We start from the raw sequence: 26,466 nt of genomic DNA, 5'->3' as shown, positions 1-26,466 counted from the left end.
GAGGATCACTATGGCGTTTTCCATGCAAAGACACTTTCTTTTCTCGAGTAGTAAACATAATTCCACTACCTTTCTCAACTTCCGGAAAAGGTCTTGTTAACTCATCCCATGTTGTGGTTTCCCCACAAGTCATCTAAGACAATAAGATACCACTTTCCATAAAGTTGTTTCCTTAGCTTATCAGCAACATCAATATTCTCACTCAATTTCGAATTCGAGCTAGTAAGTTGATTAAAAATTTTATTCAACAACTCCTTCTCAACTTATTCTTGGCAGACTGTGCACCATGTGTGAATGTCGAAATGACTAGAAACTGAATTATCATTGTATACTTTGTATGCAAAGGAGTTTTACCTGAACTTGGCATACCAGTTCAAAATAACTTCTAGATCTGCCAGTCCACTTGTGAGCTTCCTAATTATCCAATTTAAAACCTACAATTATTTTATGAGATGTCAATGACATGCTCTCAACTGTCTTCTTGGGAGAGTTTACAACAATGAGGTTCATGTTCTTGGGAATCTTCTTGAGTAAATGGGAGACATCTTCTTTGATAAGTTTGATCTCTTTTTTTTGATAATGGAAAGTGAGAAAAAAAGATGCAAGAGACCATTATCTTGAACAATAATTTAATCAATGACATATTTTGTCTCATATGCCACATCTAAAACACGTGCCTAGAGATCTTTATACAATTCTTGTTTAATGTTGACGAAGAAAGATCTTATAAATTCTAGGTCTTCTTTCACCAACCCAATCTCTTCCTTTATCAAAGTAGTTACCCTTATGCTCACACATTATAAGTTTAGGAAATATCATTTCCAATGCTATTTGTTATCTTCATGTATTGTCATTTTCTATGTATTTGAGAATAAATAACAACTTCCTGCAATATATTGAGGGGTAGCATTTATCAGATAGGCATTCCACTATATGATGTCAATTTTGTTTATGTGTGGGTTTGCAGAACAGGTTCATCACGGTAACGACAGTTGTGTCCTTCTGAGCGTGTTGTCAAAGAGAAGTCTTTCAGAAAAGAACAATAATCCTAACTTATTCATTGTTGTGCTGATTCTGACAAGTACCGGGGATAAATAAACAGCTTCGGTGTATACTGAAATAACGTAGCTGAACGATTAATGTCGAGTAAATTCTCTGTTGTCCAATGCTGCAAAGCTCTAGACAATGCAATCCCTTTGGATGTCTAATTGTTCAGGAAGTTTGAAGCATGTAAGTTGCCAGGGCTTAATATTGAAGTTATAGACGGGAGGGGTCATCCGGATACGAGACCAGAAAGTTGCCCCGAGTATCCTATTTTTTACCAGTTTAACTTTCTCTAGTGACTTGTTCTTCTGGTGAAATGGTGTTGTCATGTACTTGATACCGATCGCGCATCACACAGATACTAATACTAGTCATAAGAAAAGCAAAAGCATGAACCAATGTGTAGTTAGGTAAAAGTATTATATATATATATATTGACACCACTTGACTTCTACACAATTTTACTGCTACATATTTTGATCTCTTAATAAAAATTATGGCTTCGTCACTGGTCAGAACCTGTTGGATCTTGTGGAAGTTGCACCTATATGGGCAACTAGCCAAACAAAAAGGCTCTTGGAGCAATATCAAATCTCCTAAATGTCTTGCATATAATAGTATAATATTGATAGTTGTGTCTGACGTAAAATAGATAATGTGTTATCTAGTAAAATATTATGGGGTTGGAATGAGTTGAGGAGTGGGAATTAATCTCTAAATGACCGCTAAATAGCTCAACATTCAATCAAGTACATTATTTATTAGGGGTGTCAAAAATGAGTCCAACCATAGATAATCCACCCAGAATTTTTAGGGTTGGGCTCGAGATAATTGGAATTTGGTTCAATCTTAACTCATTTAAGCCTTAATCCATTTTAATAGAATCTTCAATTGAGCCAATTTAATCTCCAATTTCAATCCGTTTTAAGACTTTTTATTTGCATTGATGTAACGTATGTTCCGATATTGAAGATATGAATTACTATCTATTTTATAACTTTTAAGATTTATCTATCCATTTGTAACTTTTTTAAAAAAAAAAATTGAGTTGAAATTTAAATTGTGGTCATAAAACTTAAATAACAATATATTAAAATTATTGAGATTAAGCGGGTCAAATTAGACGGGTCAAGACCCAACCTGCGTTTAAGCCCATTTGAGCCCAAAGTAAACTTGAGCGAATCTGGACCTAACTCAATTTATATTTCAACCCATTTTATTATGGAAAAACTAGGGAAAAGGGTCAAAAATACCCATCAACTTTATTTTATTGGTTGATTTTGCCCTTACCCCTACCGTTACTAATTTCTCCATATATACCCCTCATTTGACGGAAAGCCCCAAATTACCTGATTTTTTTTTATAAAAAAAACCCATTCCCTTTTTTAACCCAATGCCCCGACCCTTTTGTCTGGTTTTTGGTGGAATTTCACATTTTCACCTGCTTTAAGCCTAAGGACATGCTACCTCCTCTTCATCGATCATCATTGCTCTTTCTTCTTCTACTTCATTTTCATTAATTCGTCGTTGTTTTCTCCCTTTGCGGAACATTCTCACCAATAGGGTTTTCTCTAGTTGCTGAAGGAGCGGTCCATTCTTGTACGACGTCGTCAGTGAGAGTTGTGAATTCGTTATGGAAGTGTTTCCGGCGAGTGAAAGTGGAACTGGTGAGAACTGCATATGATAGTGAAATGGACAGATGAAAGGGGGGGTTCTCTCACAAAATCGCACTCTTTTCTCTTCGTTCGACAAATCTCACACACACACACTCTCTCTCTCACACCGACACTCCTTACAATTCATTATTTTATCAAATCATCGTTTGTGAACGAACGATTGAGTCGAATTGGTACTTAAATTTCATTATTTCAACTAAAAAGTTAGATCATAATCTTTGATAATTCTAAAGTAAAGTGAGGCAAATATGGATGTTGATTCATGGAGTGTTCGTCTATCTTCTGTTTCCAGGCGCAATCAATCTGCTTTTCAGTCTCGATCGGATAAGTTTTTCCCTTTGTGAGTTGGAAGTGTTGGGATTTTTTTAATTAAAAATTGGATTTTTATGTGATTTATGCTATTAATTTTGGTGTAAGAATGAAATGGGAGAATCTTGAGGCGGAAATGTTGATGGGTTTTGAGGAACTAGATACAAGAGAGAAGTTCCCTTACTGCTTTTTGTAGACTTTGATGGGTTTCCATAGGGCTACTGACTTGGATGGGGTAGAGTAGTCGAAGAGGTGGTGGTTTCAACGACGGTGGTGGAGGAGATCTCGGAGAGGGTGGTGGTTTTGGTGGTGGTTTAAGTGGAGGTAGTGGTTGAAAACAAAGTTGAATTGGGTAAAATAAATGGGTTATATGATTAATTGGGTTGGATCGGATTAAAATTGGATAATTTAAATAAAATTGGGTTATTTGGGTTAATTTGGGGCTTTCCATCCAAATGAGGGGTATATATGGTGAAATTAGTAACGGTAGGGGTAAAACTAACTTCATTTTAACGGTAAGGGTAAAGTCAAGCAATAAAACAAAGTTGAGGGGTATTTTTGACCCTTTTCCCGAAAAACTACCTAACTATACATACATCATTACCATATATACTAATTTTACCTCTACTTTCAAATAATTCCATATATTACCACTTTTAATATTTTATACCATATATTTTAAAGATACAATCAAAAAACCTACATCCCTTAAAATTAGGATTGATTAATTATCTTTATATTTAAATTCCACATTTAATGTTTAATAACAACCAATCTCCAACCCTATCAATATCTCCCCCACACCTGCTAATTAACGTTTAGTTAAGATTTTTACTCCTAAAATTGTTTCTACTGCAATCAACCAGAAGTTATGTACAAGTTATTCATCAATTTCTTGTTTCTTACCCTCTTTAAATTAAATGTATCCATGCATATTCATATAATTAATCTGTAACTTTTCGTTTTCAAATTATTACTATCTGAAGATCGCATCAACGACAGATGCGATTAAGAGGTCGAAAGGCCCAATTGGAGGAGTGTTAATGTTGAATTTTCGGTAGATCTGACGAAGGTCAGTTGGATCTAAGTGCAGCGAGCAATGAGCAACATCGACAAATTAAAAAGTGAAGCAAACAACGCCACAATGAGATGCCCTGACCAGCCATGAACGTAATCGAAAAGTTTCAATAAGTGGAGATTTACGTATCTTTTTGACATATTATTGATGTATCTGACACATAATTGAGATACGATTATATGTATTTAGTTTTTATCAGTATATCTTATTAAGTATGCATGTATCTAATCTTTCTTGGGTATTAATTTTGAATATTCTTTTAGGATTAATGACATGACAAATACTCTACAGTTGTGATTTTTTCCTAAATTCATGTGTTTCAGTTACATTCCATATTTAGATACACATGATTAGATGTATATGCTTACCAATATGTATTCGAGATACATGTTTTTTGATATAACGTATTAAATTGATACTTGATACATCAAATTAATACTAGATACATATAAATAGATACGTGAATTTAATGTTAGATCATGTAAATAGATACATGAAATTAATACTAGATATACGTACAATCATGTATCTAAGTGTTTATTTTTATTGGATACATCATATATTGATAATAGATACATCAAATTAATAAATTTATTATTTTAAGAGTAATAAGTTGAAATTAATCAAATTTCATAACCAAATTAGATACACATGATTAGATGTATATGCTTACCAATATATATTCGAGATACATGTTTTTTGATATAACGTATTAAATTGATACTTGATACATCAAATTAATACTAGATACATATAAATAGATACGTGAATTTAATGTTAGATCATGTAAATAGATACATGAAATTAATACTAGATATATGTACAATCATGTATCTAAGTGATTATTTTTATTGGATACATCATATATTGATAATAGATACATCAAATTAATAAATTTATTATTTTAAGAGTAATAAGTTGAAATTAATCAAATTTCATAACCAAGATATACATGTTTTTATCTTTTATTAATAATATTAATGAATTTATTATTTCAAAGAGTAATAAAATAAAATTAATTAAACATAGATACACTCCTTGATTTCCACCTTATATTAAGAGATTTGATTAATATTTCTAGAATTAATTATCCATGAATTAATTAAACATGTATCTCGATTTTTAGAACCGTGGGATACATGTATTTGGTGAGTAATGATACATGTATCCAAAGGAAGAAATATGGTATAAGAAGTAATTTTCGAAACTATTGTGAATTCTAGTAATTAGAATCTAAAGTAGAGGGATTTATGTAGTTTGCCCTTTTAATATCCCAAATTTCAACCCAACCCGCCCATTTAACACCCTTATTATTTAGGAAAATTTTCACAAATAGCCACAATAATAAACTTAATTATGCTTCAGCTATAATTTGCATACTTACGAATTGTAACTACAGTTTAAGCTGTCTCGTTTGTATATTCGTGGGTTTGTATAATTCGCGAGTTTATATAATTCGTGGGTACATTTGTATGATTGAGTTATTTTTGTATAAATTCGAAATAACGAATTTATATAAACACAAACATCTAAACTTTTAACAATGATACAAATTTTACTATACAAATTCCAAATGTTCGAATTATACAAACCTGAAACCTCACCCCACATAATTATCACTGAATGTTGGTCGCGAGTGATAATTAACTAAATATTAATTATAATTACTAATTCCAATAGTAATTATTGAAGGGTAAAATTGAAAGAATACTCTAAAATTAGTATTGAAGATTGAACAATTAAGTTAATTTGAAAAATGAAAAATGTTTCAACAACTCAATCAATTTGAAATAAGTATACATCACCCTACAATATAATACTAGTATACATACCCACGCGATGCGTGGTTTATATTAATAAAAAAAATTATAATTATAATTATTATATTAAAAAAGGATATTGTTGTTTTTCTGGAATTTAAAAGCAAACCTAAAAACCATCACATTAACTTTATTTTAATTTAATTAATAATCAAAATTTTAGGTTTTTAATTTTATCTTTTTAATACTTTAGTTATATGATCTTATAGTCTAATTCACATCATGATTTTGCTTATTATAATGTAATTTTTTCTCATAATAAATTTAAATTATTTTTTTTATTTTTTCTATTCAAATAAACAGCTGAGAATGTAAGGAGAGAGAGTTTCATTATTTTTCTTTGTATAAATAAATAATATAACATATTTAGATTTCTAAGCCAATTAAAAATATCAACTAATTTATTTAATGTCTGAAATATTTTAATTTGTCTAAGAAGTGATATAATAGTGTAGTATAATATTAAAATAAAGATATGAAAATTTGTTTAAATAAGAAAAAGTGAATTTTTTTATTTGAGGAACTATACCTTCAAACAAAGCAAAGAGTGCAAATATTGTTCTTGCATACTTTTTTTAATATTAATATATTAGAGAATCGAATTTAAAAATATAAGGTTACGGGCTTTTAACCACATTAAGATAATTCCAAAATTTTCATTACTTCTAATCATCTTATTTACAATTCATTCAACAAACAATTCCAAACACAGTAAAATTTAAAATATTTTAATTAAAATTGTAATTTAATGACTACATATATCATATCGATATGAACGCAAGTAACTTTGATATATATATATAAAATCATTTAAAATATGAATATCGACCTATATATTCAAAGTTTATCATGATAATTTTCCACATTCACAAGTTAAAATAGATAAATTTTTGGTGTTCCTTCATTCTTCGAAAAAGAAGATTAAGTAAAATATTAATATCATTAAAGAATATTATTTCAGTGACTTGATAGTTTCAATTTTTTTCGAAACATTATCCTAAACTTAACAAATGACATGAAATTGGTAAGAATTCTTCTTCATCCATCACTATTTTTTTTTCTTCAATTTATTAGTTCTATGTAATAATAACATTAAGCCTGTAACATATAAATTTACAAAGTGATATATAGTGAGTACAATAATACAAAGCAGATTTTTAAAAATAAAAAATAAAAGTGAAAAATATATAATTTTATTGGTTTATTGGTATTCATTCTTTTTTGACTTGATAAATTATCTTGGTCATATAAGATTCTTTATTTTGAAATTTTCACTTGGAGTTTTAATGAATTTATTTTGTGAAAATATCGATGCACTTGATACCTCTTTTTAAATGAATAAATTTTTCTCTATCTCTCATCCATTTTACTGAACAAAATATTATACTAAATAAATAAAAAATTGATTAAAAAAATCAATTATAAATAAGTTGTAGATACATTATCACTTTTGTTTTTCAAAACTTGAAGGAAGTGTAGTTTGTTTATCCATGCTCTTTCAACTCTGTAATTATTATGTTAGAATATGATTTGAAATAGTTTTGTTCTCATATTTTTGGTAAAGTATATTTATCTTGGCTATCATAAGTAGAACCAATTTTTACCTTTTTTGAAAAAAAAATGTACATCTCTTGAAGTGGTTTTCGTCTCATTATTTTTTTTGTCAAGTATACTTATCTTGACTATCATAAGTGCCAATTTTTTACCCTTTTTAAAAAATGTACTTCTTCTTCTGCATCAATTAAAAAAAAAAGGAAAAGGATCAAAATTGATAGACCACTTATACCCTCCATTACATTTTAGGATAAAAAATACCCTCGCAGTTATCCCAGGAGACCACAAATACCCTCAAGAGTTAACACCCCAATTTTTTAGTGACGTGGCAAGCCACATGGGACTAATCCCTCCACCTAAGCATTGCCAACTAAGATTCACTACAAAAGAACTTGACTTTTAGTGGCGACAAAGTCGCCACAAAATCCCAAAATATTGCCACTAAAGGTTATGAGTGATTTTTAGTGGCGACTAAGGCTCCAACAACCATTCGCTAGTAAAACCTATTTTTTCAACAAAAAAATATGATAATTAATTTTCGATTGCGACCTAATTTTCTAAAATAAATAACTTGCAATATCCATATTAAAAACATCCAATATTATTACGAAAAATAATCAAAATTACTTCTCGATTCAAATCTCCTACTATATATATATAATGCATCATTGTACATTTTATACATTTACATATGACATAAAAATAAAACATATAGTGTCTTCAAACTCCTACTTAATCGATATCATATTTGGTTTTTTAAAAACAATGAAGAAAAAAACACAAAATTAGAATTTAATGTTAAAAACTTTTAGTGACGATTTTCTGGGCTTTTGTGGCGACTGTTGTTGCCGCTAAAGGTCTAGTTCTTTTATAGTGAATCCTAGTTGGCAACGCTTAGGTGGAAGGATTAGTCCCACGTGGCTTGCCACGTCAACAAAAATTTGGGGTGTTAACTCTTGAGGGTATTTGTGGTCTCTTAGGATAACAACAGGGGCATTTTTGATCCCAAAATGTAACGAAGGGTATAAATGATCTATTTCAAATAGTTCGGGGGCAATTTTGACCCTTTTCCGAAAAAAAATTCAATAGAATTGTATTGCTAGCACATCTCCTCTACACATAAGATTAATTAATGTTCTCAAATCTTTCAATTAAGTGTAAAAATTGCCAAGACAATATAAAAATAAAAATACTTGTACTCTAATAGACGTATTTGTTATTTGGACAATTTAAAAGCATGATAATTTCATGAATCTAAAATATAGTATAGGATAAAAAATTGTCACACATAAGACATACAAATCTCATTAAGAGTGTTAATATAATTAGGCAGAATGGTCTGGGAGACCCTCGTACTTGTCTCACTTTGTCACCTAAGCCCTTCTAATCTAGACTTTGCCAACCAAACCCTCGAACCCACTGAAATCCAACATTTTAAACCCTTTTTTTGACCTGTCATCCCATGTGGCAAAAGTAGTTCAAGTGCGTGAATTACACCCACTTTAGGAGCATGAGATGCTTTTAAAAAGTCAATAACGGTCATTTTTGGCCATCTTCCCCAAATTCCCCTAATTTCTTCTTCAAATATCCAAAATGTCTTCTCTTTCTCACTCGTTTATCTCTCTCCAAATTTCTTCTTCTTCTCCATAATTGATCAGGCCTTTTTTGTCTATATTTTATTTTTCTCGCCTTTTTCTTACTCGTTACTTTTTTTGTTCTTTACAATGACTGTTTGTTTTTGCTATTGTGGGCTTCATGCTGAACTTAAGATGTCAAGAACATCAACAAATCCAAGAAGAATGTTTTGGGGCTGTCAAAAATACACAAATGGTAATGGATGTGGATTTTTTCGATGGGCTGATATGGCTGATCCTACCTACCAAGAACAACACTACATGAAGAATCAATCAACAAATGTTGATCATGGAAGGCATAGGCATGGAAGGCAGGGAAGGCATGGAAAGCATAGAAGGCATGGAAGACAGGGGAGATCGAGCATTAATATTGATATCAGTGTTGTTGTGATTGTTGTCATTTGGTTTCTATCTTTTGTATTTAAGATGTATTGATGATTTGTTCATTTGAGTACTATGATAATGTATGAAAATATCCAGATTAAGACTTATAATTATCATAGCAAATTCATAAGCAAAAATAACTTGTTTGTCATAGCAAGCTAACACAACAGTTGAAAATTAAGTTAATAGTGAAAAGTATCATAGACAATGTCATTGAGAATTTAGCTAGGCAAAACATGAGTCTTTACTATGAAATTTATGTATCTTGAGTGCTTGGTGTGGACTGAGTGGTTCGCTTGTAACTTTGTTCTTGTAGCTGCCTTTGAGTAACTGCAGCTCCACCCTTCCACCTTAGTCCATTGGGTTTGTAACCAAGATCGATATTGGTAGGCACTGAACTCTTCAATGGTGCACAATGTAACACTTCATCAGTAGTTGCAGACTGTTAAAAGGCAATAATGATATTAGTTAGAGAGATTCTATAGAATCAAATTAAAGGTCCCTAGATGATAATACTTACCCTCTCAATCACACTACCATTTGCTCTAAATAGCACACCAAAACCAGCTGTTTTTGGCTTCTCTGTTCTTGGCCTCTTATATCCGGGATTTGCACCACCTCTTTTAACTTTGCTACTCTTATTTGAGCCACTAGCACTAGTAGTTGACTGTTGAGTACTAAATTGACTTGTTGGTTGAGCAACACTTGCAAAATTTAAAGAAATATTTGCAGCACGTCCACCAGTAGTTGTTGCAGCAGTAGCTGCACCTCCAGAAGCTGCTGAAGTAGTGGCTGGTCTTTTAGTAGTTGCACCACCACTTCCACCAGTAGTTACACCTATAGAAGCTGCTGAAGTAGTTGCACCACCATTTCCACCAGTAGTTGCACCTCCAGAAACTGCTGAAGTAGTTGCACCACCAGTTTCACCAGTGGCACCACCAGTAGCCCCACCAGTTACGCCTGTAGAAGCAGCTGAAGTAGTTGCACCACCACTTCCACCTGTAGCAGTTCCTGCAGTTCCAGTAGTATAGCCATTTTTCTACATACAAAATTTTTCCAAACTGAATTAAGAAGTATTGATAAAAATAAATTTCATTAACAAAGTTGAAGAAGTTAAAGCAAAACTTACAACAATTGGACATCTTTTCTTGTTATGTCCAAAATTCCTGCACAAAGAGCATTCCATTTTTCTCCCCTTCCTTGTAGCATTTCCAAACTTCTTCTTACTAGGCTCATCACTATCTTTAGACCTTTTTTTCCTTGGTCTTCCTGGCATAGGAGTGATTTCAGGTGGCTCAATGGATGACCTTGTGCTCTTGGGCCACATCTTCATGTTTGTCATAGGTTGAATGAACCTACTGTAGGCCTTCAAATATGTTTCCTTCTTGTACCAGTGATCAACAAATGACTCAATATCTAGATCCTTGTAATGCATTGCAGTAATTGCATGTGAACAAGGAATCCCCTTCAGTTGCCATGACCTACAACTGCACACTTTCTTTTTGAGATTAACAACATGTTTATATGGTGGATGCTGAATCTCATAGCCATTATCTCCATTAAATTTAACTTCACATATGGCTGCATGTTCAGCATTGTCAGTAAGAATTTGCATAGCCATAGGTGACACATCAGTTATCCATTTTTCAGAAAACTACCTCATTTGAGTCATTCTTTCCATGACTTTGACTCTAATTTTCTCTAACATTGTGATGATTGATTTGAATCTAGCTGCCAAGATCCAACTATTAAATGTCTCACACATATTATTCTCAACTATGTCACACTTGCTGTGGTCCTTGAATAATGCCCTACACCATGTTTTTTTGTTGTACTTTAACAAAGCTTCCACAATACCTTCTCCCAACAGACTCATTTCATCAAGTTTTGATTGTAAATGAACTTCAAATGGAGCCCTGGCAACCTGCCAAAACTTCTTCCTCCTTTCTTCACCACTCCATACCTTCTTCCAGTTGGCCCATATATGTCTAGCACACCATCTAATCTCAGCATTTGGTAATAAATCAACAAGTGCTAGGTTAAGACCCTATCAAAGAAAAAAGGCATGCCAAGGAAAAACAATAGGAGCATAAGTGTAACATAGAAATTGCTATAGCAAAGTAAAACAAATACTACAAAGTGTTCTCATACCTTCTGCATATCAGACATAACTGTCAGTCCTTCACCTTCAGTTTGTGTCAGTTCCAAATTATGTTTGATGCACTTGATAAACTAAGACCATGTGTCCTTGGGTTCTTTATTAACTACTGCCCATGCTACAGGGTACATCTGATTATTTCCATCCTTGGAAATACAAGACAACAGTTCACCTCTACATACACCTTTCAGAAATGCACCATCAAAACCAATTATCCTTCTACACCCCTCCATCCAACCACTTTTTAATGCTCCAAGACAAATATAAATCCCTTGGAATACCTCTTTTCCAGGAATTGTATTCTTGGATGTCCTAACAACCACAGTAGTTCTTGGATTTGTAGACTTCAACTCCTCAGCATAGTCATACAATCTAGCAAATTCCTCTATGAAATCACCCATATGCTCATTCATGACTTTCATTTTTGCTCTTCTACAACTTGTTTTACTAACATATAATCCATAATCCTTTTGTACCAAGCCTTGAATCTGATGGAGTCTGATGCTAGGCTCACTCATGATTCTGTCTTTGTAAGTCTTACAAATCCAGTTTGGAGTACGCAACTTGTTTCTTGTTCGTTTGAAACACTTATGGACAGGAAAACATGTCTTCACAATAAAATTTCCAGTATTACCCTCAATACTTCCAAGAATATGCCAAGGACAACCCTTCTTATTACACTTTGCCCTGATTCTCTCCTTTTCATTAGGTTTAAGTTTAATGTTCACACCCTTCTGAATAGAGTAAGTCTGTAGTGCTTCTCTAAACTGAACATTATTCACAAAAACCATATACAACTGAAATACAATTTTTTTGGCAGTTGGGTCAAAATAGACCTTTGTACTTGAATTTCTAGCTGGTGGATCTACAACCTCATCAGAATCAACAGGATCCCCTTCATCCTCACTAATATCACTGCCAGGATCTGAGCTATCAAAATACAGGTCATCCCCACCCAATTTTCCTTCATATCTTCCCCTCTTATTCTTATAAATATCTTCAAAACCAGCATCTATACCTACAGGACCAGAAGGTATCTCATCTACATTTATTCTAGCAGCCTTCTCTTTATTAACTTGTTCTTGAATGTTAGACTTCCTAGCTTCAACAAACTCAGAATCCAAGTCACTTAAGTCATCAATGTTCTCATCAACATCATAAAGTGACTCAGAATCAGATTGTTTAGCATCTACATCTACATCAGATTCATCAGATGTATGAAGGTGGTAGGAAGAAAAGTCATTACCTTGACCTTGACATTCATCTTCATCTAAGTCCTCTAAAGAAACCTCAGGAGCAGCAGCCTCCTTATTCTTACCCTTGTCTACACTAGGTTGCTGATCTTCTTTTATATTTGCATCATTTTTATCAGATGGTTGAGGGGAAGACACATCAGCCCTAACATTTATAACAGTAGGTGGTGGGGGCTTACCTTTTTTGGGAGTAAGCAATTGGGCAATTTGCACCTCAGTAGGATCCTCAACAATTAAAGGAGTACTAATTTGATGTACCACATACACATCAACAAAGTCCCCACCCTTTAAGTTGTTAATAAATCTTAACACATCAGCATCACTTTTCAACATATAAAAACCACCTCTTTTGTTAACTTTGCACCCAAAGGTTTCAACTTGTTCAACTCCCAATTCTCTAGCTAATTTATGAAAAAACATAATATGAAGCTCATCCATATCGATTCTTATTTTTTCAAGATCAGAAATTCCATTAGCATACCTGAGTTCAGGATCTGATAAAAAACAGCCCCCATAATGCATTTGAAGTGTAATAATTGTTGAACCCATATTCTTACCATGCCTGCAAAGTCACAAGAATACAATTAGATGATTGACAAAAAGCCCTAAATGACCAAAAAGCCCTAATTCACAAAAAGCCTTAATCGAAAAAAAAAAACTTAATTTTAAACTAATTCTTTATGGAACACAACAAAAACCTCTATAATAATCTGATATAATCCAATTGGAGCACTAACAAGAAAGAAATCCAACGCAATTGATAAAAAAAATAAAAAATTCAAATACGAAAAAACCCTAAATTCAACAGATATTCACGACAAATGCCATTGAATGCATAATACTTCTACAAATTGTTATTAGGCATGTAAAAAATCAAAATCCTCCCTAAAATCACACCACGACCTCTGCAACAACTAAGCCCTAACAAGAACTCAAAACAACAAAATTCAAAATGAAAAACCAAAAACACAACTGCAAAACAAAGAGAATGAAAATTAGTCAAGAAACTTACAACTATGGAGTGAAACGCGAACTCAAACACTTAACAAAATCGAAAAAAATCGCAGTGAGCAACAATGTAAATCGGGATTAAGAGAGTAGAAGGGTCTAGTTGAAAAGGAGAAAGGAAATAAATGTTTGAAAGAAAAGGATTAGCCTATTTTTAACATGTCATATCCTATGTGGCATTTTTACATGACGTGGAAAGCTACGTGTGGCGTTTGTAGTTCACGCACCACTGAGTGGTCAAAAAAAGGGTTTAAAATGTTGGATTTCAGTGGATTCGAGGGTTTAGTTGGCAAAGTCTAGATTAGAAGGGCTTAGGTGACAAAATGAGACAAGTATGAGGGTCTCCCAGACCATTCTGCCATATAATTAAAGTAAAAGTCAAAATCAAACAAAAGACCAATAATAAAAAAACTGAAGATGATGTGATGGCTTGTCTCAAGTGTTCCAAAGCCACATTCAAAGGAGGAAAAGAAATAAAGCATAAACAAAAACAAAAGAATTTATGAATATATATAGAAAAAAAATTATTTTACAGTTTTCAAATAACCTTCCCCTAATTGTTTGGTTTTATGTAAAATACTTTTTGAAATTCTTTTTTGTTTTGCTTTATCTATATCCCACGGGAAAGGGGAATATGAGTGAGGGTTTGGGGTAGTTAGTTTAGACATAAAAAGTTTTTTTTTTTTAAAAAAAAACTGAATATTAAAACTATACAAATTTTAAATTGGTAGATTTTTTTATTTCAATTATTAATTTCTAATAAGAAATATTAATAAGAAGTTTTTTAAAAATTTATTTAATAATAAATGTTGTTTTAGTAATACCAAACTACTATATTATGAATTAACAAAAACGTATAGCCTAAAAGATTTCATACTTTATCTTCAATCTTTTTATATTTAAAAAAAAAAAAAAAAAACTAAGTTTAAAATAAACTAACCTATAAACTTACCCTATTACCCCACCTACTAACAAATACACGAGTTGAATAAATATTTTGATTAGAATAAAAATAAGAGTCCAAAAAAATTTAATCATTAATCACATGTACAATCAGTTATATTAATAGAGAAGAGTTAGTTTAACAATGGTAATTTATTAGAATAAAAATAAGAGTCCAAAAAAATTTAATCATTAATCACATGTACAATCAGTTATATTAATAGAGAAGAGTTAGTTTAACAATGGTAATTTTTTAAACGGAAAATGGTCAAATATACCGCTGTACTATTGCAAATAGTTTATATATACCCCTCGTTATATTTTTGGTCCAAATATACCCTTATCGTTATACTTTGGGCCAAATATACCCCTCATCCGTTAAATATTTGAATCTCAATCTTAAAATAGACAAGTGGAGGGTTGGGATTAATTTGAAGTACTCATATCCTTTTGTCCAAACCAACACCCAAAATAACCCACTTAAACACTTTTTTGCCCAAACCCATTTATAAGCAAACAAAAGCACAACCAACTGTTTGTCAAAAACATTACTAATGGATTAGCTTCACGCAGTACATGAATTTTGTTTTTATAATTATTGTTTTCATTTGTTTTGCCAATCAAAAATACAAAACGTTGAAAAAAATTCCAAACTTTTTAAAAATAGTTCAATGTATGTTATTCTTATTGAGTTCATTGTCTCGGTTTAATTCTGAAATTTTTGAAAGTTCAACTGATAGTGCTTGAAATTTCTTTGGTTTCAATTCACCCGCTAAAATTATAAGGCACATTCGGTGGAGAAGTAGGAAACGAAATTGTTGGGTCTTCGAATCGACATTCATGTTTATGGCCGAATTACTTCTAAAATTTGTGAATGGAAGTTGTTGTAAATCAATGGAATATTGAAAAAAAATTGGGTTAGTATTTTGTTTTAGCTGAGATTTTCTCTTGGCGGATATTATTGAGCTAAATTCAGTTTTGACCTTTTGGGTACTTTAAATTTGACGATGAGTTTAAAAAAAATTCTAAGTTATTCAATAATTTTCACTGTTGACTCATCAAAATTTCAAGTTGTTGAGATTTTGAAGTGATTGTGTGTGTTCGAATGTTGAGAATCATCTACTTAGATGAATACGGTTATTATTGAAGTGGTCAAAATTGAATCAAATATTGTTATTTTCGTGGCATTACTCCGTTGTTGTATGTTGATATTAGAAGCTTTATTTGGGTTGGGTTATGAGTTATTTTGGGTGGTTGTTCGGACAAAAATAAATATGGGTACTTCAAATTAATCTCAACCCTCCACTGGTCTATTTTAATATTGAGATTCAAATATTTAACTGATAAGGTGTATATTTGGTCCAAAATATAACGGCAAGAGTATATTTAGCTCAAAAATATAACGAGGGGTATATGTAAACTATTTGCAATAGTACAGAGGTATATTTGACCCTTTGCCCTTTTTTAAATATAAAAAAATTCGCTTAAAATAAATATTGTTTTGCTTTTGACATAGGACACTTTTTACTTCCCCTATCATAAATACACAGATATACATTTATAAAACAATCATCCAAACAAAGCTGAGTAAAATTAGGTCACATTGAAAATTATAGAGCAACTCAGTAAGAAGATTTGTTTGGCAATGGCGATGAGTAAAATTTCTCTGCGGAAATGCAATGGTATTCTCTCTATCTTTTCCTTTCATATCTCCTATTCTTCTTCTTCTTCTTCTTCTTCATATTCATGCAGTAGTAAAGTAAAGGGTAGAGTTGTGTTAAATTTTGAGAAACTCAAGTGTTTAGATGATGCTGTTACTCTCTTCCATCAAATGGTTACAATGAAGCCTCTTCCTGCAGTTGTCCATTTCTCTAAATTGTTTAAGAGTATGATAAATATGAAACATTACTCTGCTGTCCTTTCTCTTTTTCGACAAATGCAGAAATTAGGCATTCCAATTAGTGAGCCTAACCAAGTCATGTATGGAACCATCATGAATGGGCTAAGCAAAAGGGGTCATACTCAGAAGACTTTAAGTTTGCTCCGATTAATGGAACAAGGGAGTACTAAGCCTGATATATTCATCTATAGCATTGTTATAGATGCTCTTTGCAAAGATGGAAACTTAGATGCTGCAATCAACATTCTGAACGAGATGGAGCAGAAAGACATTCCTCCAAACATAGTCACATATAATTCAATAATTGATGGTTTGTGTAAGCTCGGTCAGTGGGAAAAGGTTAAAACTTTGTTCTCAGAGATGGTGAACCTTAATATGTATCCAAATGTGTGCACCTTCAACATACTAACAGATGGACTATGCAAAGAAGGGAAAGTTGAAGATGCCGAGGAAGTAATGAAACACATGGTTGAAAAGGGTGTTGAGCCTAATGTAATCACCTACAATGTGATAATGGATGGATATTGTTTGCGTGGTCAACTAGATAGAGCTAGGAGAATTTTTGATATCTTGATAGATAAGGGCATTGAGCCCGACATTTTTAGCTATAACATACTAATAAATGGATACTGTAAGAAAAAGAAACTCGCTGAGGCCATGCAGTTGTTTCGTGAAATTTCTCAAAAGGGATCAAAGCCTAATATTGTTACCTACAATACTATCTTGCAAGGCCTGTTTGAAGTTGGAAGAATTGGTGTTGCAAAACAATTGTTTGTTGAGATGGTATCTACTGGGCCAGTACCTAACTTATCCACTTATCACACTTTGCTTGATGGTTATTTTAAGTACGGACTTGTTGGAGAAGCTATGTCACTCTTTAATAAGTTGGAAAGAAACAAAGAAAATATTGATATTACATCTTACAATATTATCATTAATGGATTGTGTAAAAACGGTGAACTCAATAAAGCTCGCGCTATTTTTGAGAAGCTTTCCTCAATGGGATTGCTTGCGAATGTGAGAACATACAATACAATGATAACTGGATTTTGTCTACAAGGGTTGTTAGATGAAGCTAAGGATATGCTTAGAGAAATGGAGGGGGACAATTGTTTTCCAAACAATGTCACTTACAATGTTATCGTGCGAGGATATCTTAGGTGCAGGAAAATAAATGAAATGGTAACTTTTATGAAGGAAATGACTGGAAGGGGCTTCTCATTTGACGCAACTACAGCTGAGTTACTGGTAAAGGATATAAGTGAGAATCCTTCCATCCTTGACATGATACCAAAGCTTCATGCAGAAAACAAGAAGTGAATATTGCTTTCACTTGGTTTATTCGGCTATGTTATAACTTTGATACTGTTTTGGTTTATCACCTCAAATGAAATGGAATCCAATGCAATTGTGGAAGATGAAAAATTGCAATCAAAATGTTGCTTGGGCTTTCAGGCAGGCTTATCGAGGAGGTACATCACTTTTGATATTTTGATTGTTTTTCCACTATTCTTTATCTTGGAAATCAGGTATTACTGTTCTATTGATATGATAAATAGTGTGAGTTATCCTTAAGTGTACACATTATAAGTTCAGGAATATCATTTCAATGCTATTTGTTATCTTCAATGTATTGTCATTTTCTATCTATTTGAAAATAAATAACAACTTTCTGCAATATATTGAGAAGTAGCACATATCAGACAGACACTCCATTATATGATGTCAATTTCGTTTATGTTTGGGTTTGCAGAACAGGTTCATCACGGTCACGCCAGAAACTGAAGTTCTGAAAGCGAAGCAACTGATTATAGGTACTACTTTCTGCTTCATTTCTTTTTTTGAATGCCCTTTTCAGTGTGTTTAACACAAGAACATTTGCAGTAATGTACTTTATGATGGACTTGATGAGTAACATATGATAAACAAACAATTTAAGCCACGCCAAAAAGAAAGAGATTATACAAGAACAACAATTTTGAAAGAATACATTTTGGAATACTTAGCAAGAGTACTGTATTTCTTTATTATAAAGCTCACAAAATGAAAAAAAGAAGAAGGGGGAAACTGAATAAGAGTACTGCAGTAACAATTGATATCAATACAACTCTCCATCACATATTCACCACAACAAAGTGTTACGACCCGATTTCGAAAACTAAGGTTTCGAAACCATTTTCGCAACTTTGGCAATTTTGTTAAGTTTTTTTTGGAAAAATGGGTAATTTGGAAGTCGCCACTTAATTTTTAGGGTAAAATTAAGAAAGCCATTTAAAAGGTAATTTTGAAGTAAAACCTTTAATAAACCAGAGTCGGGTAAGGGTTCAAATAATTCTCTAAGGAAGGGTTTAGGCATCTTAGAGAATCCGCTAACACGCGGTTGGCCAACGGATTGAAAAGTTTGGCTAATTTTAAAAAAAGGGTTAAAATATCTATTTTGAAACTTAAATAAAAATCTTTTGAAACTGGTGAAATCTCAAAAATAATCCTAACTTAAAAATTTATCCATAGTCAAATTTTGAACTTATACAATTAATTTAAACTCATAAATATGGAATAAAGAACCTTGTTTAATGACTATGAAAGGTTATAAAGAATCCTCAAGTCATTCATGCAAAGTCCTAAGTTAAATTAAAAGACAACTAATTTATTTTAAGAAACTTAATGATTTTATCCTATTCAAAAATTTGAACTAAATAGTTAGTTCAAACTCATAAACATGGATCCAAAGCTAATTACTAACTATGAAAGAATATGATAATTCTCAAGTTAGTCTAAGAGCTTAAGTTGTCTAACTTGCAAGAGTTTTGAAAATTTAAATACTTAAGGTAAACAACTAACGAAATTGAAGAGTTATATAAAATCTTCCAAGGATTCATCTAAGTTAGATAAAATAAATGTTAGAAGTTAAAAGCAAATATCACAAAATCACAATATAAGGAAAATAAAAGTGCAAACAAAACTTGGACAAATTTATGTCCATTTGCTGCTTCTTAGTTGCTGCTGCTGGCGCCATTTTCGAACTTTTTTAAGTCTGAAAAATGCTTGTTTCAGCCCTTCAAAGCTGCTGCAATTCTGCCTCATTTCAGCCGTTCAAATTTAGGCCAATTTGAACGGAAAAACCCTTTCGTTTCAGCTCTTTTGAGCTGCTGGTTTTGGGGTCTCAACCCAATATATCGGCTTCCCTTTCGTAACTTGGCGGAGGTTTGACTCGAAAAGAAGAGAATGCAAGAGAGGGGGGTCCATTGGACTCATTCGGAGAGAGTTCATGTGCAAGAAAAGAAAGAAAAAAAGGAGATTAATATTCTAATCTAACATACAAAAATACTAAAGGAAAATACTTCAAAAGCTCATAACAATTAAACTAACATAAGAAATAAATAAAATAAAAGACAAAACACATGAACTGAAATTTAGCAATTAGATGAAAGGAAATCATGCAATATTTATTAGCAATAGACAGAATGATACAAAATGACATAAAACAAAATAAAACAGTGAACACTATCGTAGACATGGATGTGAACACATAGAAATCAAATCCTTCACTTGATCATGGTTTGGAAACACGTTGGTGTTTAGACATTAAAGTAAACTTTATTACAATCAGCCACAAATAACAAAGGGAAAGCATTGAAATTTAAACAAGAAATAACAAATTTTCACTCTAAAAATATTTTGTCTAATCTAAAATATCCAACGAACTAAAAAAAAAGGCTTAAAATCTAATGAACACTTCTTTCTGTGAACTTTAAAGAACCTGAAAATAACAACATTGCAACACAAGCTTTTTTCTCTAAACTATTATCCAAAAGCAGACGTCAAGCTAAGACACACATAGACCAAGATATTAAAGGAATATCACTAAAGCAAACTTGAAAGAAAACCTATGCATGCTTCTATCAGTATTGTACTTCCAACAATACAGATAAATTTTAAAAATAAACAACTTTTGGCAAAAACAGAGAACAAACTTTTGCAACATGGTAAACCAGTAACTTTAGAGCCAACAAGCTCAAAATAGCATTTTCAGACCAAGCAACCCAATGTTAAAGAGCACAACTTATATTTCTAACTATATGCATTCAAACAGGGTAGATGGAAGGGAGGAAACCATCAGTTTTATAGCATGAATTCAAACGGCATGTGAGGATAAAATAGTAAACGGACTAAAGAGGATACACTCCAAGTTCATGAACTCAGCCAAAGCATGATAACAAACAAAAGGTAAATGGAAAGGGTCTAAAGATTAGATTGCGAACAAATCACATCTTTAATCTAAACTAGCCAGTCCGAACTCATCAAGAACAACAACTAAAGCACACACTAAAGAAAATCATTTTAGCTATGGAAAGCGAAATCGAAACTAAGAGCTCGACTTAAGATCGACATAACTTATAAAATAAGAATCTGAAGAAGAAGTTGTTCAACATTTAATCCCCAGAATCTCAAAGATTGGCATAGTAGTCATATGCATATCAACATCTAGACAACTGAATATTCAAAAAAAAAAAGCTAAACATAAGGGCTATCTCACATAAACAGAAGATATGATGCTAGCAACCATCCCCTTTTCGACAAATATGAATTTAATAACAAACAACATAAAACAGAGAACTGGACATATTTGAAACTTAAAAGAGAAATATAGAGAAAAATATAACTTCAGCGATTCAATTAAACATTATGTACAACAAATAAGTTGTTTTCATAATACTAAGATGCTGGACAGCAAAAACCAAATTTCTAGCAAATACAATAAACTAATCTGATCCCGTCGCACAACGAAATAAAAAATATATATATTTAGAAGAAGAAAGAATTACCTTTCGCTGAGCAGCAAACTAAAACGACGAGTTGAGAAGATGACTTCACCACCTCTTTCAACTCAAACAACCACAAAAATTGAACTATTGAACCCAGATTTCCCAAACCTTTTAGGGTACTCTCAGGTTTCCAAAAATTTCCTCCTTTGAACAGTGAAGAGAGGGGCCTATTTATAAGACCCAAAATCTCTCAAATTTCTGATGAAAAATCAATGTGGGAGGAGCAATTTTTTGAAAAAAAAACTTAATGGATAAGGCTCTAGTGAGCTGGAATCGTACAAATTGGTACGAATTTGAAACGAAATTGAAAAAGAAATATCGAAATTTGAAGGATGTTTCCGTTGGGAGAACAAACCGAGAAGCTTCGCGTGTCCTGGTCTCGTGCCAAGCACGCTCGAATGTACGGAATCGAAGGAGAAAAGAGGGAATTTGAGGTGATCAGGAGGATTTAGGGTCGAGTTTGTCTGGTTTAGCGTTGTTATCTGGAGAAGATGAGGGAGAAAGGGTGAGTGGGGAGTTTTGGGATTAGGAAAATAGTGGAATAATTAAGGGTGTGGGCCGGTTTATCAAGAAATTGTGCCTAAATTTAGACCCAAATACATGTATTTCATCAAGAAATTGAGTTCGAAGGAAGCGATTCGATGCGAATTAAAATTAGTTAATCGAGCTTCTTAATTTAACAAGATAAAATAATTACTTTGAAATAAAAGATCGACTATACCAATTAACTCATGAATTAGTCAATATATATATATATATATATGAGAAATAAAATATACTCAATTAAAACTTCTATCGATTTTCTAACATATTCATAAAAACTAAAAAATATATAAATTATAAATATAAAAAATAATAATCTATTTGAAAAATTGCAAACATGACTTGAAAAAAAATGATTTTGAAAGTATATTTTTTATTTTCGAAAACAATTATTTCAAATTATTTGAAATTGAAGAAGCTTGAAAATTAATTAAATTGTGGAGGGTCAAAATTGGGTGTCAACACATACATCTCAGAGTTATATTGCATCTTTGCATATATACAGAGTTGATATGATGTTTTCAAACAACTTTTCTTTATATTGCACTTGCTTTTAAATTGTTTTATATTGAAATGAGTCCAGTCAGGTTGAGTTGAGTTGAGTTGAGCCAGGTAAGTTCTTCAGTTTCTCTCAGATTCTTTCTTGCCTATGTTGTTTTAGCATTCCAACTCGCATACTCGTACATTTAATGTACTGATGTCAGTTGGCCTGCATCGTATTATGATGCAGACACAGGTAACCAAGGTCAGCATCCAGCGCCTCATTGATCAGGTTCAGCACTCAGAGTCAGTTGGTGAGCCTCCTTGCATTCCAGAGGATCCACTTCATTGTTTTCTAGTTTAGTTCATTAGGATGTTGTGGGTTATGTCCCAACATCCATATCAGTTGTTTAGAGGCTTCATAGATAGACAGTCAGATGTTAGTTCTTTGAATCTTTTCAGTATCATTTCTTTTTGTTAAGACCTGGGTTGCCACTTTTGGCCAAGTTGAATGTTTACTTTTTAACATTCTCAGTTATCTTATTTTTCAGTTCAGTTAAGTTCATTGAGTATTAAGTATGAATGTTGTCTTCCGCTGAGTAAGTAAGTCAGGCCAAAGGTTCGCTTGAGGCCAACAATGGTCTTCGAGTGCCGNTGGTTTAGCGTTGTTATCTGGAGAAGATGAGGGAGAAAGGGTGAGTGGGGAGTTTTGGGATTAGGAAAATAGTGGAATAATTAAGGGTGTGGGCCGGTTTATCAAGAAATTGGGCCTAAATTTAGACCCATATACATGTATTTCATCAAGAAATTGAGTTCGAAGGAAGCGATTCAAACTCATGAATTAGTCTATATATATATATATATATATATGTATTAGAGAAATAAAATATACTCAATTAAAACTTCTATCAATTTTCTCAAATATCCATAAAAACTAAAAATATATAAATTATAAATATAAAAATATATAATCTATTTGAAAAATTGCAAACATGTCTTGAAAAAAAATGATTTTGAAAGTATTTTTTATTTTCGAAAACAATTATTTCAAATTATTTGAAATTGAAGAAGCTTGAAAATTAATTAAATTGTGGAGGGTCAAAATTGGGTGTCAACACAAAGTTATTTGAGGATTTATCTTTACCCTCTTTAGGCTGATGTACTGGCAAAGATAATCATTTCTCGTATTCCTTACATGCCGTCTGCAATGAAAATTACTCTGGTCAAAGTAATCAGAAAAAAGTAGAGAAGTTACTCCATTTTATGTGACACTCCTTTTCTTTTTAGCATGTTTAAAAAAGAACAACGCCTTTCCATAATTGAAAATAATTGAATTATAAATTTCCCATTTTACCTTTGATGACATGCTTTTATAGCCACAAATATGACGTGGCATGTTTAAGACTAGAAGTTCCTCCTTTTTCAAACTCGGTGTCTAGTCAAACTCCATTGCGTAAAATGAAATGGAATAGATGGTAAGTTCATCTATACTCACATATTTCCCAAGGTAAGAGCTCTTACAACTGTTTACGCATGGTGCTTAAATAACCAGATATTATACAGGCCTAGGACCTAGAAGCTCGTCCCCTCCCCAAATATCTTCAGCATATTCCTTAATGTTCTTATCGGAATATGCAAGTTGAGGGCTCTGTAAGTCTCACAATTTTTAATGAATAAATATTGTCGAACTAGGCGGAATCTCCTCAAGCTTACGACATCCCCACAGTACTAATTTCTCAAGCACAGGAAAGGATTCCTCCCCAACCTCCCACTTGGCAAGAGTCACTTTGCTCAAATTCAAAAATTTGAGATTATCAAAGGTGTCTTGCTCCCCCATTTTCCATTTTTATCCCTGTATGATTGAGTCAACAAGGGTCAGCTCTTCAAGGTTGGGCAGTCTCCGTATTGAAATATTGCTCTGTTGAAGAAAGCATGGCCTTAGGTGATGTGGTAAATGGTCATAAAAGCATGGCTTTAGGTGATGTGGTAAATGGTCTTAACTTATTTCTATAACCTTCGTCACTTCCACTTCACTGTTGAAAATAAAGGAACCCAAATTATTTTGAACTTCAAGCCAGTCTTTTTCTTTTCCAAACCTGCAAAGACTCCAGCAATCAGATCAGCCACCACAGGAAGGCCATGAAAATTTTGGCTATTTATTTTCCAACATCCAATAGTTCATCGGGGCAACTCTGTTTTCCAAATGCCCTTTTCTCTAATAACTTCCAACTTTTATCTGGTCTTAGCAATTTAAGATTACGAGGATCACTATGGCGTTTTCCATGCAAAGACACTTTCTTTTCTCGAGTAGTAAACATAATTCCACTACCTTTCTCAACTTCCGGAAAAGGTCTTGTTAACTCATCCCATGTTGTGGTTTCCCCACAAGTCATCTAAGACAATAAGATACCACTTTCCATAAAGTTGTTTCCTTAGCTTATCAGCAACATCAATATTCTCACTCAATTTCGAATCCGAGCTAGTAAGTGATTAAAAATTTTATTCAACAACTCCTTCTCAACTTATTCTTGGCAGACTGCACCATGTGCGAATGTCGAAATGACTAGAAACTGATTTATCATTGTATACTTTGTATGCAAAGGAGTTTTACCTGGACCCGGCATACCAGTTCGAAATAACTTCTAGATCTGCTAGTCCACTCGTGAGCTTCCTAATTATCCAATTTGTCTCCTCCTCAAAACCTACAATTATTTTATGAGATGTCAATGACATGCTCTCAACTGGCTTCTTGGGAGTGTTTACAACAATGAGGTTCATGTTCTTGGGAATCTTCTCGAGTAAATGGGAGAGATCTTCTTTGATAAGTTTGATCTTTTTTTATGATAATGGAAAGTGAGAAAATAAGATGTAAGAGACCATTATCTCGAACAATAATTTAATAAATGACATCTTTTGTCTCATATGCCACATCTAAAACATGTGCCTAGAGAACTTTATACAATTCTTGTTCAATGTTCACGAAGAAAGATCTTATAAATTCTATGTCTTCTTTCACCAACCCAATCTCTTCCTTTATCAAAGTAGTTACCCTTATGCTTACACATTACAAGTTTAGGAATATCATTTCCAATGCTATTTGTTATCTTCATGTATTGTTGTTTTCTATGTATTTGAGAATAAATAACAACTTCCTACAATATATTGAGTAACATTTATCAGATAGGCATTCCATTATATGATGTCAATTTTGTTTATGTGTGGGTTTGCAGAACAGGTTCATCACGGTAACGACAGTTGTGTCCTTCGGAGCATCTTGTGTAGTTGTCAAAGCAGAAGTCTTTCAGAGAAAACCAATAATCCTACCTTATTCATTGTTATGCACAAGTGCCAGGGATAAATAAACAGCTTCGGTGTATACTGAAATAACGTAGCTGAACGATTTATGTCGGGCAAATTCTCTGATGAGGCTCTGTTGTCCAATGCTGCAAAGCTCTACACAATGCAATCCCTTTGGATGTCTAATTGTTCAGTAAGTTTTGAAGCATGTAAGTTGCCAGGGCTTAATATTGAAGTTATAGACGGGAGGGGTCATCCGGATACGAGACTAGAAAGTTGCCCCGAGTATCCTATTTTTTACCAGTTTAACTTTCTCTAGTGACTTGTTCTTCTGGTGAAATGGTGTTGTCATGTACTTGATACCGATCGAGAATCACACGGATACTAATACTAGTTAGTATAAGAAAACCAAAAGCATGAATCAATGTATCTGCTCACTTGTCCAAAAAAAAACCCATCTTGAATTGTGGCCATTGTCACAACAACAACCAGTGGCTATTCCACATATACTTGAGGGATGTCAAATGACACTCCCTTTGTCTGAATATTACAATGTGTAG

The 26,466-nt window shown here is 32.7% G+C and overlaps 3 protein-coding genes and 1 pseudogene across 8 annotated transcripts in view; 1 reads left to right on the top strand and 3 right to left on the bottom strand.

Annotated features, from left to right (window-relative positions):
- LOC125874168 (cytochrome b5-like) overlaps window positions 1-14,414 on the bottom strand; it is a 116,943-nt gene extending 102,529 nt beyond the window's left edge. The window contains exon 1 of the mRNA XM_049555008.1: window positions 14,403-14,414. The gene's annotated coding sequence lies outside the window, so the exon portion shown is untranslated. The remainder of the gene's footprint in view (window positions 1-14,402) is intronic.
- LOC125874124 (putative pentatricopeptide repeat-containing protein At1g12700, mitochondrial) overlaps window positions 1-25,858 on the top strand; it is a 78,219-nt gene extending 52,361 nt beyond the window's left edge. The window contains exons 4-5 of one of the 6 annotated variants that reach the window (XM_049554951.1): window positions 18,514-18,574; window positions 25,840-25,858. The gene's annotated coding sequence lies outside the window, so the exon portion shown is untranslated. Of the gene's footprint in view, window positions 1-967; window positions 1,008-18,513; window positions 18,670-25,839 lie in introns of those variants that run through there. The other 5 variants (XM_049554954.1, XM_049554955.1, XM_049554949.1 and 2 more) reach the window with 5 other exon arrangements.
- On the bottom strand, window positions 9,756-10,841 carry LOC125872263 (uncharacterized). Its single transcript, XM_049552977.1, has 3 exons — window positions 10,629-10,841; window positions 10,020-10,538; window positions 9,756-9,941 (listed from the first exon to the last, which is right to left on the bottom strand). Exons 1-3 carry the CDS (start codon window positions 10,839-10,841, stop codon window positions 9,756-9,758), a joined length of 918 nt encoding a protein of 305 aa, XP_049408934.1.
- On the bottom strand, window positions 24,724-25,387 carry LOC125872262 (putative late blight resistance protein homolog R1A-3; annotated as a pseudogene).
- Window positions 25,859-26,466: the final 608 nt, after the last annotated feature.

This window comes from Solanum stenotomum, chromosome 8, assembly GCF_019186545.1.
Source record: "Solanum stenotomum isolate F172 chromosome 8, ASM1918654v1, whole genome shotgun sequence".
In the NCBI taxonomy this organism is placed as follows: domain Eukaryota; kingdom Viridiplantae; phylum Streptophyta; class Magnoliopsida; order Solanales; family Solanaceae; genus Solanum; species Solanum stenotomum.
This window is presented reverse-complemented; position numbering and strand designations above follow the sequence as displayed.

What these genes read in the sequence shown, in the direction of transcription:
- LOC125872263 (XM_049552977.1), bottom strand. Translation starts at nt 10,841, where the DNA reads ATGACAAACATGAAGATGTGGCCCAAGAGCACAAGGTCATCCATTGAG. An exon ending in AGAAAAGATGTCCAATTGTT is followed by an intron (nt 10,539 to 10,628) that starts GTAAGTTTTGCT and finishes TTTTGTATGTAG; the next exon opens with AAAAATGGCTATACTACTGG. An exon ending in ATGGTAGTGTGATTGAGAGG is followed by an intron (nt 9,942 to 10,019) that starts GTAAGTATTATC and finishes GCCTTTTAACAG; the next exon opens with TCTGCAACTACTGATGAAGT.